The sequence below is a fragment of the Podarcis tiliguerta genome, assembly GCF_965153285.1.
Source record: "Podarcis tiliguerta genome assembly, chromosome: 9".
Lineage (NCBI taxonomy): Eukaryota > Metazoa > Chordata > Lepidosauria > Squamata > Lacertidae > Podarcis > Podarcis tiliguerta.
The window spans coordinates 5,810,144-5,826,116 of NC_139542.1; the positions used below are offsets into that span (position 1 = coordinate 5,810,144).

At 45.5% G+C, this 15,973-nt stretch overlaps 1 protein-coding gene across 1 annotated transcript; it reads right to left on the reverse strand.

Moving 5' to 3' along the window:
- Positions 1-56: 56 nt before the first annotated feature.
- On the reverse strand, positions 57-4,724 carry LOC310657735 (progonadoliberin-2). Its single transcript, XM_083398855.1, has 4 exons — positions 4,632-4,724; positions 2,847-3,018; positions 2,670-2,753; positions 57-1,513 (listed from the first exon to the last, which is right to left on the reverse strand). Exons 2-4 carry the CDS (start codon positions 2,982-2,984, stop codon positions 1,475-1,477), a joined length of 261 nt encoding a protein of 86 aa, XP_083254981.1. The 5' UTR covers positions 2,985-3,018; positions 4,632-4,724; the 3' UTR covers positions 57-1,474.
- Between the last annotated feature and the right edge of the window lie 11,249 nt (positions 4,725-15,973).

The following is a 15,973-nucleotide window of genomic DNA, read 5'->3' on the forward strand; positions in this document are numbered from 1 at the left end:
GCAATGTGAGTGGCAAAGAGAGCATATTACCGCTTGGTACCAGAATGGGAGGTATCTTTTGGATAGTTCAGAAGGGGAAGGATCCCTGGAGCTCTTGAGGGCTGACCTTGACCAATTGGCTGCACATTTTGAGTATAAAGTTGCTCAGCTTCTGAGAGACTTGGACTCCACAGTTGTTGCAGTTCCAACTGAAGCACCAGGAAAATTATGTTCAGCCCTCGGAGTTATGCTGTGGGCCCTGTTTTATCCCCAATGCTATCTAATATCTATATGAAGCCATTAGAAGTGGCCCTCCATATCTTGCTAGACTAGAACTTCTGTGCTATACAGTGGTACCTCGGGTTACATACGCCTCAGGTTACAGACTCCACTAACCCGGAAGTAGCACTTCGGGTTAAGAACTTTGCTTCAGGATGAGAACAGAAATCGCGCAGCAGTGGCGTGGCAGCAGCGGGAGGCCCCATTAGCTGAATTAACTGAAGTGGTTCTTCAGGTTAAGAACAGACCTCCAGAACGAATTAAGTTCTTAACCCGAGGTACTGGCTGAGGTTGATGGAACAGCAGGTTCCCATCCATGGTCTGACGGTACAAAACACTCTTTGGAAAATCCCCTTCTTGCTTCCAAACTACCTGCAATCAGAAGCATGCAAGAAGAGCTTACAGAATAAGACCAAGCGCCCATCTAGTCCAGTAGAGCACCAGACTCTTATTGATCTCAGGGTCTTGGGTTCGTGCCCCAAATCGGACAAAAGATTCCTGCATTGCAGAGAATTGGACGAGATGATTCTCGCGGTCCCTTCCAACTCTACAGTTCTTTGATTCTGTGCTCACAGTGGCTAACCAGATGCCTATGGGAAGCCCCCTTGCAGGACATGGGTGCAACAGAGTCTCCCCACTTGTGATGCCCAGCAACTGCTATTGAGAGGCATCGTGTCACCTTGGCTAGCAGCCATTAATAGCCTTACCCTCAATTAATTTGTCTTGCCCTCTTTTCAAGCCTTTCAACCTGGTGGCCATCACTAGGTCTTCTGAGAGAGATTCGACCATTTAACAATGTTTCATGGGCCATGCTTTGAATTTCTCTGTAACTTTAGATTAAGTTGCCTGTGAAATGCAGCTTAAAACCTGCAAATGGTGATGTGTCTTTGGACACACATGCAGAGTGCAAACACAGATGTGTGTGTAGCAAAATAAAGTATTTTATTCAACGTAATTGAGTTTTACAAGTGCATAAAGAGAACTCCCTGCAAATCTTCATTCTGACTGGACAACAGTAAACACAAATGCTTTTTTCAGTCACTAGAGTAGTACGTTCACATGCTGGGAATTTGAGTAAAGACTGCTACAGTGTTCTTGAGAATTTAACAATGGGCTGGGCACATCACTCCCACAAACAGAACACGTTAAGCTGAAGAGGAGGGGTGGGTCATCTGTTCAGATGCAAAACGTTTCCCAAAAAACATGCAAAGGGGCATCATTTTTTCTTCTGAAGCTGTCTTGCTAGCATGTCGGCCTGTTAAAATGAATGCAACAGCATATCAGCAATAAGGAATTGAATGTTCCAGAATGAAAAAGGATCTACGGTACTTCAGTCTGAAAACGTCTTAGCGGGGAGCAGATGCAGAACTAGCCCCCATGCATGCAAATACTAGCTAAAGGATGCATACATGAACTGATTCTGTGGAAAAGGGTTGTGCATGAAAAGGATGTAGCATGAGGAAATACTCCCTGATGAGTGTGGAGCCGCATGCATGGCAAGTTGCCGCCTGATATGTCAACAAAATTAGGCTGGAGTAGGGGAGGTCACCCAACCCTTGGGTGTTAAGATCTGCACAAGAAGGCCTTCTTGGTGGTATTATTATTATTGTTGTTATTGTTATTATTATTATTTTATTATTATATTGGTATACTGCCCTTCCTCTGCAGATCACAGGGCAGTTCTCAACGTAAAAAATACAACATAAAAGCACAAAATACATGATAAAAACAAGAAAACCCAAACCAATAACCTAACCCTCCGCATCCACCCTGCTTAGTTCATCCATTCTGGTTGCTTTGGGATTGTGGAGGCCCAGGAGAGGCCCAGTCTTCAAACTGCAGAATTCTCTCCCTTGGCACCTTCAGGATACAGCTTTCATCATATGCTGAAGTTTCACCTTTTAATCCTTTTCATTTGACACCTGAGATAATTTTGTAAGGACTCAACCCATTCTTCTGATTGTTAATTGTTTTAAATGATTTTAGCATTGGAATGTGTGTATATATATATATATATATATATATATATATATATAGTTTGCCTTACCTAAAGAGCAGTTAAGAAATCATCATCGCTGTCATATTACTCTTTATCACTGGAAACACAACACCACATTTAGAGATTTTTCTGAAGACCAGGTGCCATGGGACAAAGATCAGCACTGGGGCAGAGCCCTCCTTCCCAGTTTGTGGTCTTCCTGGAAGCTCAGCCTTTTCCCAGTGCTTCCCCCCAGCAGCTGGCCTTAAATGATGTACTTCTGCCTCTGAAGCTTTAAAAACCAATCACTTTAATTTGTCACCAGCTGCCTTAAATGAGCCAATCCCAAGAGGAACTTGCAAAGCCCTGCAAAGATTAATCTCACTCTGCTCTCTAAGAGGCTCTGAATCTACAATGCCACTCCCTTGCTTACCAGCAGAGTCTTCACAATTTTATCCCTCGGGATCTTCAGATAAGTGCAGTCTTCCCCGTCACATAATTTGATATCTTCAGAGACCTGAATTCAGAGCAAGAGAGATAGAGAGAGTGGGCTTAGGCAGCTCAACTGACTTAGGCAGGTGATGCCAGGGCAAGGACAGCATCGGCGTACCTCTGGACTTTGTGGCAAATCAATCTCTCTCTTCCCTCCCGGGTACCAGCCGTGGGACCAGTGCTGAGCGCTTGATAGATGCATGCTGATGGTGAGCATTATGCACAGAGAAAGCAGGAGGGACCTCTGGTATGCCATAGTGATGCCTGGAGCCTCACTGCCTCAATAAAATCTGCAGAGGGAGGGAGGGAGGGAAGAAAAAAAGCATTGGGAAGCTCTGCAAAGGCAGGAATTGTAAGGTGTTGTTTTCTAGTACCTTGGGTTACAGACGCTTCAGGGTACAGATGCTTCAGGTTACAGACTCTGCTAACCCAGAAATAGTACCTCGGGTTAAGAACTTTGCCCCAGGATGAGAACATAAACCGCATGGAGGCAGCAGGAGGCCCCATTAGCTAAAGTGGTGCTTCAGGTTAAGAACAGCTTCAGGTTAAGAACGGACCTCCAGAACGAATTAAGTTCTTAACCCGAGGTACCACTGCATTGGGCCATTCCTACAGGACTGCCATTAATAACCAAGTTTCACATGGGCAGACTATGAAAGCCACAGGTGTGCAGACAACAGGTGGTGCCCCTTAACACATACATATCGTGCCGATGTTGAAGGACTTGCACGTTTTCTTTACTTCCCACTGAGCCAGCTTCGAGATCTTGTTGCTTAAATGCAAAGCCCCAAACTACTCTGGACCAGGTCACCGGAAATACCAGCTTCCCCTCCCTTGGCCATTAAGAGCATTAAGATCAACAAATGGGACCTGGGTGGGCTTGCCATGGTCTCGTGTTAATGGGCTTTTTCACTGGTAGCAATAGTACTGCAGCATGCGCTTCCTGCAATGGCGATTCCACCAGCTTTTTGAAGACACGCCTATTTTCACAGCCATTCCCTTGATCTCTCGTCCTGTCTCCTGTTTTAATTCTCGTGTTGTTTCAATGGGATTGCTTTAAGTGGGGGCTTGAACAGGACTTGGAGCGCTTTGGAAAAGAGGTTACTGGGATCCACCAGTGGCAGGGAGCAAGGTTTGCAGCTGCCCACCCCACCCTAATGGTGTCTCCAAGTACTGAATTGTATTTCCCCCCATTGGACTGACTGGCTAGCACCTATTTGCTTATATGGGAGTAAAAAAGGAGGTCCATGGAGACATGGTTGCTGTGATCTTTATCCCAGCCCACATATAACTGGGGCGGGTACATTTCCCTCCTCCATTCCAGTCCCTGAAACTGGTCACACTTACATCTGGATAACTGCAGATATTCCTCCTAAGGCTGCTGGAAAAACCTGCTATTTCTTCCATGGGGAGTCAGAGTAACCCACTGCCTTTTACCAAAAAAAATTGCATCTACTGATGCTCATCCAACAGCAGTATTTTTTAACTGCAGTGGAAAGTGCTCTTTTTGCAAAGAGTGCATTACTCAGGCATACAGTGCTCACATCAGCAGCAACCTTATCTGCTGAAAAAGATCCCCTTTTCAAGCACCCTCCCTGGTGATGAATCTGTGTGCAGCACTTTGCAGCTATAGCTAGAAGTAATTCACAGAGATAAGCAAGGAACTACCTGAGGGGTACCTGCAGCACAGCGCTATCGCAACTTGGCAAAAGATGGCAAACACCCAAAGGTAGAAACAGCACAAATATGGTCTGCCCTGGGAGATATAGAAAACACATTTGCAATTAACATCTTTAGAACAAATCCCCTCCAACCAAACTAGCTTGGCTTGCAAGTAAGGACGTCGTTCAAGTTACCTGCAAGACACGAATTGTAAGAGAAGCTTAATGAAAAGTCTACTCACAGTGACTTGATTGCTTTTGCTCCTCTCCCTCTATCCTGAAATTCCTCGGATGCTCCAGCAATTTGCTCTGGGTATTTATATGATTCTTTGTGTACTTCAGCGCAAGCAACTGGTTGCCCCATTGGCCAAGGCTGTTTGCTGACGTTTGCTGCATCAGACTCTACGGATGGCAACATGCATCTAAGCCTCCCTCCCATCAGGACGGTGCTCAGCTAATACTCTTTCAGCAATCTGTCTTCTGACCCTTTCATTTGGCAGGAAAACTGGGGAACTCTGGAGTGAAAAGGTTCGATGCATTCCAAAAATAATTGTTAGATGGGACTGCTTGCCTCAGAAACTTGCTGGTCGGAACTTCTGCAGGCTTTGCTTGACCCAGGCGGCTGCAGAGTCTGATCAGCCCACTAAAGGGTTGGAAAATGTATGGAATAGCTGTTGATAGACTCATAGAATTGTGGAGTTGCAAAGGGACCACAGGGTCATCTAGTCCAACCCCCTCCAATGCAGGAATCTTTTGCCCAGTGTGGGACTTGAATCCAGGACCCTGAGATTCAGAGTCATGTGCTCTACTGCTCCCCTCTGTAAAGGTAAAGGTAAAGGGACCCCTGACCATTAGGTCCAGTCGTGGCTGACTCTGGGGTTGCGGCGCTCATCTCGCTTTATTGGCCGAGGGAGCCGGCGTACAGCTTCCAGGTCATGTGGCCAGCATGACTAAGTCGCTTCTGGCGAACCAGAGCAGCGCACGGAAACACCATTTACCTTCCCACCAGAGAGGTACCTATTTATCTACTTGCACTTTGACGTGCTTTTGAACTGCTAGGTTGGCAGGAGCTGGGACCGAGCAACGGGAGCTCACCCCGTCGCAGGGATTCGAACCGCTGACCTTCTGATCAGCAAGCCCTAGGCTCTGTGGTTTAACCCACAGTGCCACCCTTGTCCCTTAGAGCTCAATAAAAATTGGCTACCAACGCCAGAGTGCCTTTGATATCACAGAATCTTAGAGTTGGGAGGGACCTCGACGGCCATCTAGCCCAACCCCCTGAAGTGCAGGAATCTCAACTAAAGCATCCATGACAGATGGCCATCCACCACCTCTCTTGGGAGTCTGTTCCACTGCTGAACAGCTTTTACTGTAAGAATTTTTTTCTCCTCCAGAGCAGGAGAAAACAAGCATACTCCCTTCTCCATGTGACAGCCCTTAAGATATTTGAAGATGGCTCTCATATCTCCTCTCTGTCTCCTCTTTCCCAGGCTAAACATACCCAGCTCCTTCAACTGTTCCTCATAAGGCTTAGTTTCCAGACCCTTGACCATCTTGGTTGCCCTCCTCTGCACATGTTCCAGCTTATCAAGATCCTTCTGAAATTGTGGTGCCCAAAATTGGACACAGTATTCCAGGTGTGGTCTGACCAAGGCAGAATGGAGTGGTCCTATTACTTCCCTTGATTAGGACACTAGACCTCTGTGGATGCAGCTTAGGATAGCATTAGGTTTTTTTGCTGCTGCATCACCCTGTTGACTCATGTTCAGCTTGTGGTCCACCAAGACCCCTAGATCCTTTTCACATGTACTGCTAGTAAGCCAGGTGTCCCCCATCCTATATTTGTGAATCTGGTTCTTCCTGCCTAAGGGCAGAACCTTAACATTTGTCCTTGTTGAAATTCATTTTGCTAGCTTGTGCCCAGCTCTCCCATCTGCTAAGGTCATTTTGAATTCTGATTCTGTCTTCTGCGGCACTAGCTACCCCTCCCAGTTTGATGTCATCTGCAAATTTAATGAGCATCCCCTCAATTCCTTCATCCAAATAATTTATAAAGATGCTGAACAACAACGGGCCCAGGACATCTGTATCAACAGCTGTTAACCACATATTTTTTAACCACAGTTTTTATCTGTGGGCTGTTAGGCTGCTGAATGGAAAAGAAATTGTGGTGCAATTGACTTCCAACAAGCACACAGAGCATGAATAAGACTGAGTTTATGTGGGGGGGGGGGCGCTCATTTAATTTCACTGCACACAGGTGGTATAGTGACAATAAAATATTATTATTGTTGTGGTGGTGGTGGTGGTGGTCGTCCCTGTTTATCCTTTTCTGCATTTCATTTTTAAAAACATGTTTGGCCTTCCCAAATTATGGTGGAATCTAGACACATTAAAAAAAAAAAAAACAAAAACAAAAACAAAAAACCCATGAAAATGCTTATTTTAAAAACAAAAAAAGTTTGGAAAAATATATTGAATTTGCCATTAGCTCACCATCTCCATCTAGTGTCCCATTTGTATAATGTACCTAAAACGTTATATTTACAGCTGTACAGCTGAGTGTTTCTTTCATATCCCACAATAAATTCATTAGCCTTTCGGTGCTGCAAGACTCTTCGTTTGATGTTACTGCATGGAATTCTTACTGTATTTTTACAGCCGGGGAGAGACATTCCTGGATTTCTTTTTGCCTCAGGTGTTAAAATAACGATGCCCTTTGACTTGGGAGGTTCACACTGTTTGCTGTTCTGCCTCAGGCAGCAAAGTGTCTTCTGCTGGCTCTGCTTCTTGACCATGGCTTTGCATGCCAACAAGGCAGACATGTGGGCAGGGTATAAATAATAAAATTATTGTTACTATTATTATTATGTACTTGGGTGTCCTATCACAGCTACTATGGCCTGGAGGAAGCCCAAACAAGCTTCTAAGACAACTCCATTCCACTCTCCCCATCCCAGTTGAAGGCTATTACTCTTCAGAGGAAGCCCTCAAAATGAATAGAAGTTTATATTCTTTTGCACAATCCCAACAATATGAACCACTGGGAGCCATTAAGCAGTCAAAATGCAGGCTGGGAGCTGTTTGCTCAAAGAGAAAGTGATCTGTCAAATAAGCAGGGTTAAATTAATTTTGCACACATCCAGATAAACAGAATGTTTGTCAATTCATTTATTCCTCAGACATAAAAGGCCACAGAGACTTCAGACTCTCTTCAACAGCACATAATCTCATTCCAGGAGACTCTAGATTCTGACTTTAAATATTCCTCTTAGCAGCTCCATCAGAGCCTGTCCAAATTTGTTAGGTGAATATCTCTTTACTGTTTTCAACAGGATGGAGGGGGTAAATAGCAGCCTCTATATGTGAACGCATCTGGACTGTGGCTGTGGGCCTGGGACAGCTCAGTTGGTAGAGCATGAGACTCTTAATCTCAGGGTTGTGCGTTCGAGACCCACATCGGCGTCCTGCATTCCCGGGGGGTGGACTAGATGACCCTCGTGGACCCCTCCAACTCTACAATTCTATGATTCAAAGCTTCTCTGAATACACACATGCAGCATATACATGACCCTAAGCCAATACATCGGGCTACAACCTTTAATTATAAACTGGTTAATCGAGTTTCCAAATGACCTGAACAGATTGGGGAACGGGGCCCAAACTAACCAAATGAATTTCAAATGTAAGGCAGGCATAATCAGATGCACAAATGTAAGATAGGGGACGCCTGGCTTGCCAGTAGTTTGTGTGAAAGGGATCTAGGGGTCTTGGTGGACCACAAGCTCAACATGAGTCAACAGGGTGATGCAGCAGCAAAAAAAGCTACTGCTATTCTAGGCTGAGCCCATAGAAGTCTAGTGTCCCCTAGGGCTTTTTGCAATAAGGAAAGTAACAGGAAAATGCACTGGGAAGTGTGGGATGACAGAAAGATGCGCCAAGTAGCAAAAAAACAAACAAACCCAAAAAGCATACAAAAATGTATTAATTAGGGAAAATATGCTTTGTAAGAAAAAAAGTGTATATTAAGGCAAAATTGCTTATAAAAATGTGTATCTTTGCACTATTCTGATGAATTTCCACGAGGACTTTTTAAAATCACAAACTGATGTGGCGCTGGAAGAAAACTGAGCTTAAGTTTGGGGAAAATGTGAAACTCAGAGAAACCCAAACGGACAGATTCCTCCATCTCTATTTCTGAGACAACTTGGCTTGTTGGAGTAGGAGTGCCTTTGATGCCTGAAGTTTGGAGCAGCAAAAACTTTCCTTCTTTGTGATATCAGGGCCATTCCTAAATTAAAATCGTACACACTCATGGCCTGATTAATCCTCTTTTCCAACCCCATGATTAGCACCTGGAAAAAAACAACCACCAGCCTCCAGTCCAGAGATACTCCAGAAGATTCTGTTCTGTTATTTCTCCACTACTAGGCAACACCACCACATCTGGGTCAAAGTCCCCCTGCCTCTAACAGTCCCTCAAGTAATTAAACAATGAAATACTCTTAACCTGATGCAAATTAATTGGTCTGTAATATCACTTACTCAAGGACTTAAACGCAACCTAGTTGACACAGAGATGTAGAAATTCCAGCCCGCTCTCTGACATCTGACCAGCACATCAAATCCTTAAGCTACTTCCAGTCGCTCAACAGCTTCTGATCCAGATGTGGGAAACCAATTTCCTCTGCATTTGGAAACGGCAGGCAGGAAAACATCTTGCCAGTTATCACTAGATGGAAAGAAACATCTGCCACTTGGGCAAGAAGGCAGTTTAAACTTGGATGCTCATAGGAATTTTAGGATTGCAGTTTAAATCTGCCCTATCTTAAACTTTTCCCAGTAGTGATGTATGGAAGTGAGAGCTGGGCCATAAAGAAGGCTGATTGCCGAAGAATTGATGCTTTTGAATTATGGTGCTGGAGGAGACTCTTGAGAGTCCCATGGACTGCAAGAAGATCAAACCTCTCTATTCTGAAGGAAATCAGCCCTGAGTGCTCACAGGAAGGACAGATCCTGAAGCTGAGGCTCCAATCCTTTGGCCACCTCATGAGAAGAGAAGACTCCCTGGAAAAGACCTTGATGTTGGGAAAGATGGAGGGCACAAGGAAAAGGGGACAACAGAGGAGGAGATGGTTGGACAGTCTTCTCGAAGCTACCAGCATGAGTTTGACCAAACTGTGGGAGGCAGTGGAAGACAGGAGTGCCTGGCATGCTCTGGTCCATGGAGTCACGAAGAGGCGGACACAACTAAACGACTAAACAACAACAACAAATCTTAAACTAGTTACCTGGGAGTAAGCTCCATTGACTACAGTGGGACCAGGGCCGGATTTAGGTTTAATGAGGCCCTAAGCTACTGAATGGGGCCCTTTATATGTCCAGCTGTCCTTTGTCAACAACAAATTGTCGCTGTTTTTTGTGTTGAATATATGCTCTTTGGTAATTTATGGACCTAATAGGTACCTAAAGCCATTTGCACATAACAAAATATGTATTTTATCAAAGTAATTGGTGAACTGATTTTTTGGGGGGTGCCCCAAGAGAGTGGGGCCCTAAGCTATAGCTTGTTTAGCTTATATGTAAATCTGGCACTGAGTGGGACTTACTTCTGAGTAGGCAGTCAGGCTCCACTGACAATAAAGGAATCAACACTTTCCATGTTTCCTAAGAAATGGCTGGCTGTGGAAGCAATCAAAGAATTTAAAGTGGTTTGGTTAGGGCTCCCATACGTCTGGGATTTTCCGGACATAGGCATGTCAGAAGTGTAGGTTTTGCACAAAAACAAAACAAAACTCAACAATTTTCACTTTTTGGCAACCCTAGGCGACCTTTTCCTTCAAAATTATAGGAAGGGCTTCAACAACATTTCCTTCATTTGATGCAGGTATTTTATTTTCAGGATAAACAGGTCTCCATTTTTGCTCCTACACACACTCCACTTTTCATAGTTCTCCAAGACGTGGAGGAGAGGAAAAAGGAAACCTGGGACATTGTGGGATGAAATAAAAAACCAGGTGGCTCCTGTAATTCCAAGACTGTCCCTGGAAAATTGGGACACTTGGAGGGTATGTGGGCTCAGGGATGTTTTACGTGTTGCATGCTTACCAGATACATATTAAAGGTAAAGGGACCCCTGACCATTAGGTCCAGTCGCGGACGACTCTGGGGTTGTGGCGCTCATCTCACTTTACTGGCTGAGGGAGCTGGCGTACAGCTTCCGGGTCATGTGGCCAGCATGACTAAGCCGCTTCTGGCGAACCAGAGCAGCGCATGGAAATGCTGTTTACCTTCCCACTGGAGCGGTACCTTTTTATCCACTTGCACTTTGACCTGCTTTTGAACTGCTAGGTTAGCAGGAGCAGGGACCGAGCAACGGGAGCTCACCCCGACGCGGGGATTCGAACCGCCGACCTTCTGATTGGCAAGTCCTAGGCTCTGTGGTTTAACCCACAGCGCCACCTGCGTCCCTAGATACATATTACACACCCACAATTTGTACCTACCCAGCCTAGAGCAATTGCAAGGCACCAGGTTAGCAAAGGCTGAACTAACCAGGCTCTGGGCAAGTAGATTTAAAACTTTGCTATCTCTGTAAGTCTGCACTGCTGAAACACCAGGGCTGTTTAACTGTTGTTTATTAAGAAGCATGGAGATAATTGGACATGGAGCTCATTATAAATGCAAAGCGGTCGCATTAATATCCCAAGCTGGAAGGTGCGTTGATATCCCAGGATGAAAGGTGTGCCAGAGGCACAAGTGATGGATGGCGCTTTAGAGTGCGCGATCAATGCAAATCTGCTCTGCTTCAAGATGGCAGTGACAAGTTGGTGCTAGGAGCATTTCCTGGGTATTTCAATTCAATCCGGGAAGATCAAAGTGGAGTAAGAATATTTCCCTCCACCGGTGCGAAAACTCGCAAATCCTTTCCAAAATAGAAAACTTGCAAATCAAAAAAGTTTAAACAAGGCCACAACTAATTTTATCTCCTTTTGCCTTTGCACCCTTGGGTCTTCTAAACACAAGACTTTAATTGGATGCTGTTGTTGAGAGAATAAGGGTAATGTATACCAAAGAACAAACACAGGTAGCTGACTGCTAAAAATAAATTGAATTAGAGGTCCACTGCAGCGAAGCACCTCATTTCCTCCCGTGTCGTCGTGACAATCTCATAAGTCAGGCACTCGACGAGTTCTAAGCAAACAGCAGCCAGACAAACATTTGACGCTTTCATATTCAGCTCCTGATTCAACTTGCAAAGTTATCATCTCGCAGGTCAAAGTCTCTGCTAGACATAATTGGGCTGAGCAAACGGACGGGCTGTTTTGCTTTGTTAAACCTGTTGTTGAGATTTACGCCGTGCAACCCAGGGCGCCCAAATCACACATGGCGTTTGCTCCCGCATCCCAACAATATTTACATTTTCATACCACCATTTGATAAGCCAATAACATAACGAGCGAAAAAAGAAAACAGGTCAGACGCTGGGGGTGATCTCACCAAGCGAGGCCTCTCTGTTTTGCCATTTTTCAGCAGCAGACTTACGCACGCTCTGGTTTAAAATTATTAATATGGGACCACAAAATGTTTAACGTTAGTCGAATTGCTTCCTCCCCGCTTGAAGATATCAACAACCCCCGATTTCATTTTGATTCACTTCCCTTGAAGCACTCTGGAGTGATTAACAATAAAGACATGAGCATCTATAAAAACAGTGTCTAGACCATAGAATCATAGAAATTTAGAGTTGGGAGGGACCACGAGAGTCATCTAGTTGAACCCCTTGAAATGCAGGAAATGTTTGCCCAATGTGGGGTTTGAACCTGTTATAAGAAGAAACTGCTCCCTTTCTCTGATGGGGTACCCAAGAGCCCATATAGAGTCCTTAAAAGGTAAAGGGACCCCTGACCATTAGGTCCAGTCGCGGACAACTCTGGGGTTGCGGCGCTTATCTCACTTTATTGGCCGAGGGAGCCGGCGTACAGCTTCTGGGTCATGTGGCCAGCATGGCTAAGCCGCTTCTGGCAAACCAGAGCAGCGCACAGAAATGCCGTTTACCTTCCCGCCGGAGCAGTACCTATTTATCTACTTGTACTTTGATGTGCTTTGGAACTGCTAGGTTGGCAGGAGCAGGGACCGAGCAACGGGAGCTAACCCTGTCAAGAGGATTCAAACCGCCGACCTTCTGATCAGCAAGCCCCAGGTTCTGTGGCTCCCCAAATCAACACAGACTGTGGAAACTTCACACTGGACTTCCAGCATCTGGCATTGTGTGCCCCCCCCCCATTCTTCCTCCAGACTCTGGGTCCTTGGTTTCCAAATGAGATGCAAAAGCTGCTCTCATCAGAAAAGAGATTTGGGGAGCCATGTCATCAGCTGGTATTGGTCCACTGTGCTTCATTAAGTCCAGGGTCAACGCAGCCGTCTACCAGGAGATTTTGAAGCACTTCATGGTTCCTTCCGCAGACAAGCCTTAAGGGGATGCTGATTTCATTTTCCAGCAGGACTTTGTCACCTGCCCACACTGCCAAAAGTACCAAAACCTGGTTCAGTGCCCATGGGATTACTGTGCTTGATTGGCCAGCAAACTCGCCTGACCTGAACCCCATAGAGAATCTATGCGGCATTGCCAAGAGAAAGATGAGAGACATGAGACCCAGCAATGCAGAAGAGCTGAAGGCTGCTATTGAAGCATCCTGGTCTTTCATAACACCTCAGCAGTACCACAGGCTGATAGCATCCATGCCATGCCGCATTGAGGCAGTAATCGATGCAAAAGGGGCCCAAACCAAGTACTGAGTACATATGCATGCTTCTACTTCTCAGAGGTCCAATATCGCTCTATTTGCAGTCCTTGTTTTGCTGATTTCATTTAATATTCTAATTTTCCGAGATTGTTAATTTGGGGTTTTCATCAGCTGTATGCCATAAACATCACAATTATAACAAATAAAGGCTTGACATATCTCGCTTTGCATGTCATGAATCTATCTCATATATTAGTTTCACCTTTTAAGTTGAATTGCTGAAATAAATGAACTTTTCCACAACATTCTAATTTTCCGAGTTTCACCTGTATAAACTTGGAAAGTATAAATAAAAACTTTTTAAAAAAAATAAAAGCAGGGCTAGGGACGTGTGACCTTTCTGACATGGCTGGAACCCATTGGCCCCAGCCAGCAGAGCCAATGGTCAGGGATCGTATGAGTTGCAGCCCAAGGAAATCCCAGAGGCCGCTGCAGAAAAGCAGGAGAAAGGAAAAAGAGATTACGAAGGCTTGCTTGGGAGTGAGAGAGAAATATGAGCATGTTCCAAGTATGGTCCATGCTCTGATATCAGGGCAGATGAGGTTGTGGGATCCAATGCTTAATCCATGGGCTGAAGGATGCAGCTTGTCAGAAGCTCCCCAAGGTATGACCATGACCAGTTAATTCCATAATGCAGTGTTAATTGGGATGGAGGTGACCTTTCGATCAGCGTTGGCTTGCAGTCCGGTGGAAGCATTGGAATTGTAGCTTTGCAGAGAGGCAGCGGGGAGCCGGGCGATGAAATGTCACACGGATCTCTCTCGTGGAAGACAGAGCCCTAGATGCCCTCAGGTCTTCCTCTTGCAGATGGCAGAGCGGATTGCTCTATGAACTCAGAGAACCCTTGATGTTGCTTATTCAGGGAGAGGGTCTGTCGTTCTAAAAATTCTGCCAAATTGAGACGGTGACTTCCAGGCTGCCAATCCGCCGTCTGTTTAAAATTCTGTGTACGCTCCTCACCACACTGTGGTTAGAATGTTCTTTTCCAAGTTCCTAATAATTTAAAAGAATACACGGGGAATTCTTATACTGCCCCTCCATCCTCTCAGCTCCACCCCCCCCCCCCGTGGCAGGAAGACTCTAAGGTAGGAGTGAGCCAGCTTTGATCTTGCACTTTGATCTTAAACTAAAGTGAAATATACTCGGAGTCGAGAGTAGATTTCATGCTCTTTATTCAGCTCATAGTGGTGAGGAGGAATGGAAAGTTCCCCCAAAGTATCTGCTTTATATACATTATTTACACAATGGGCCCCACGTGATTGGCTAATTCCGGAATTCTCCTGTAGGCCAATCAGGTTGTGGGTTCACTTCCACCTGGAGCTGGATTGGGTGGCTCCTGTGGATCAATCATACTGCTGCATTGTTCTAGGACCAATCAGACTGATGCATTTTGGATCCTATTCAACTCAGTACATAATACCAAGTTAATCTATGGAATTCTCTCCCCCAGGAAGCACTGTTGGTCTTAAAAGTTAGATGGACTTTAAAAAGGATTAGAAAAATTCATGGAGGAGAAAGCTATCAATGGCTACTAGTAATGGCGGCCATGCTCTACCTCTACAGCAATGCTTCTGAATATCTGTTGCTGGGATCCACTGGAGGGGAGAGGGATCTTGTGGGTTTCCCACAGGTTGGCCACTGTGAGAACAGCATGCTGGACTAGATGAGCCACTGGCTTGATCCAGCTCTTCCTATCTAGCAGTCCCAGCTGCAGCCCCAGTAAATGGACCGCAGCGGAGGACCACACTTAGCAAACCTTCCACCAGTATAACTTCAAGGTTGCAAAAGACCTAACGAGCAGCTGAGTCTGAACGAGACCATCACAGCAATGGAACCAGTTAGCGGAGGATATCCATCGGTGCAAAAGGCACACGCATTTCCCATGCGCATTTGGCAGCTCTTCTGGAAACTGATAGCAGCAGGTGTCCGCAACAATGCGCCCCTATTCAGCGGCCGTTGCTACCCAAGTTCATTTCTGCAGTGGCCTCTTTTCGTGACTGCAACGTGATTCAGCGACTCGTAAGCCTGAATGGGAACTTGCCCTGTCGCTTGGCGGAAAGGGGTTTCATAAAAATCGCAGAATCGTTGGAAGGGACCCTAAAGGACATCTAGGCAAGCCCCCTGGAATGCAGGAGTTTCAACCCAGGGTTTCAAACCAGCCAACCACCTTGAGCAAAGGTTAAAAAAGGCAACAAGAACATGTTTATAGAACTCAGCTGCCGCTTGATGCCTTGGCGATATAATTCTAACCCTGTGACTCCAATATTAATTCAGCGTTACAAGCATATCAGGGTGCATGTTTTAAATTGAGACCTCTTTTTAATAGCTGGAGTTAGTTCAAATGAAATGGAGCCCATGAGGCCATTAATGGTTTGACAAAGAATGTAGCACATTGAGGAAGAAGGTGAGGAAGCAGATGTAGAGCTTCTCCCAGTGTGGTGAGCCAGTGTGGTGTAGTGGTTAAGAGCGGTAGTCTCGTAATCTGGGGAACTGGGTTCGCGTCTCCGCTCCTCCACATGCAGCTGCTGGGTGACCTTGGGCCAGTCACACTTCTCTGAAGTCTCTCAGCCCCACTCACCTCACAGAGTGTTTGTTGTGGGGGAGGAAGGGAAAGGAGAATGTTAGCCGCTTTGAGACTCCTTAAAGGGAGTGAAAGGCGGGATATCAAATCCAAACTCTTCTTCTTCTTCTTCCCAGAGGCCTAGTGCAAGGTGCTATGTGAAAACTTTGATGAGAGTACACACAAATTGCAGCCAAGAAAACCAGTTTTCCTGCTG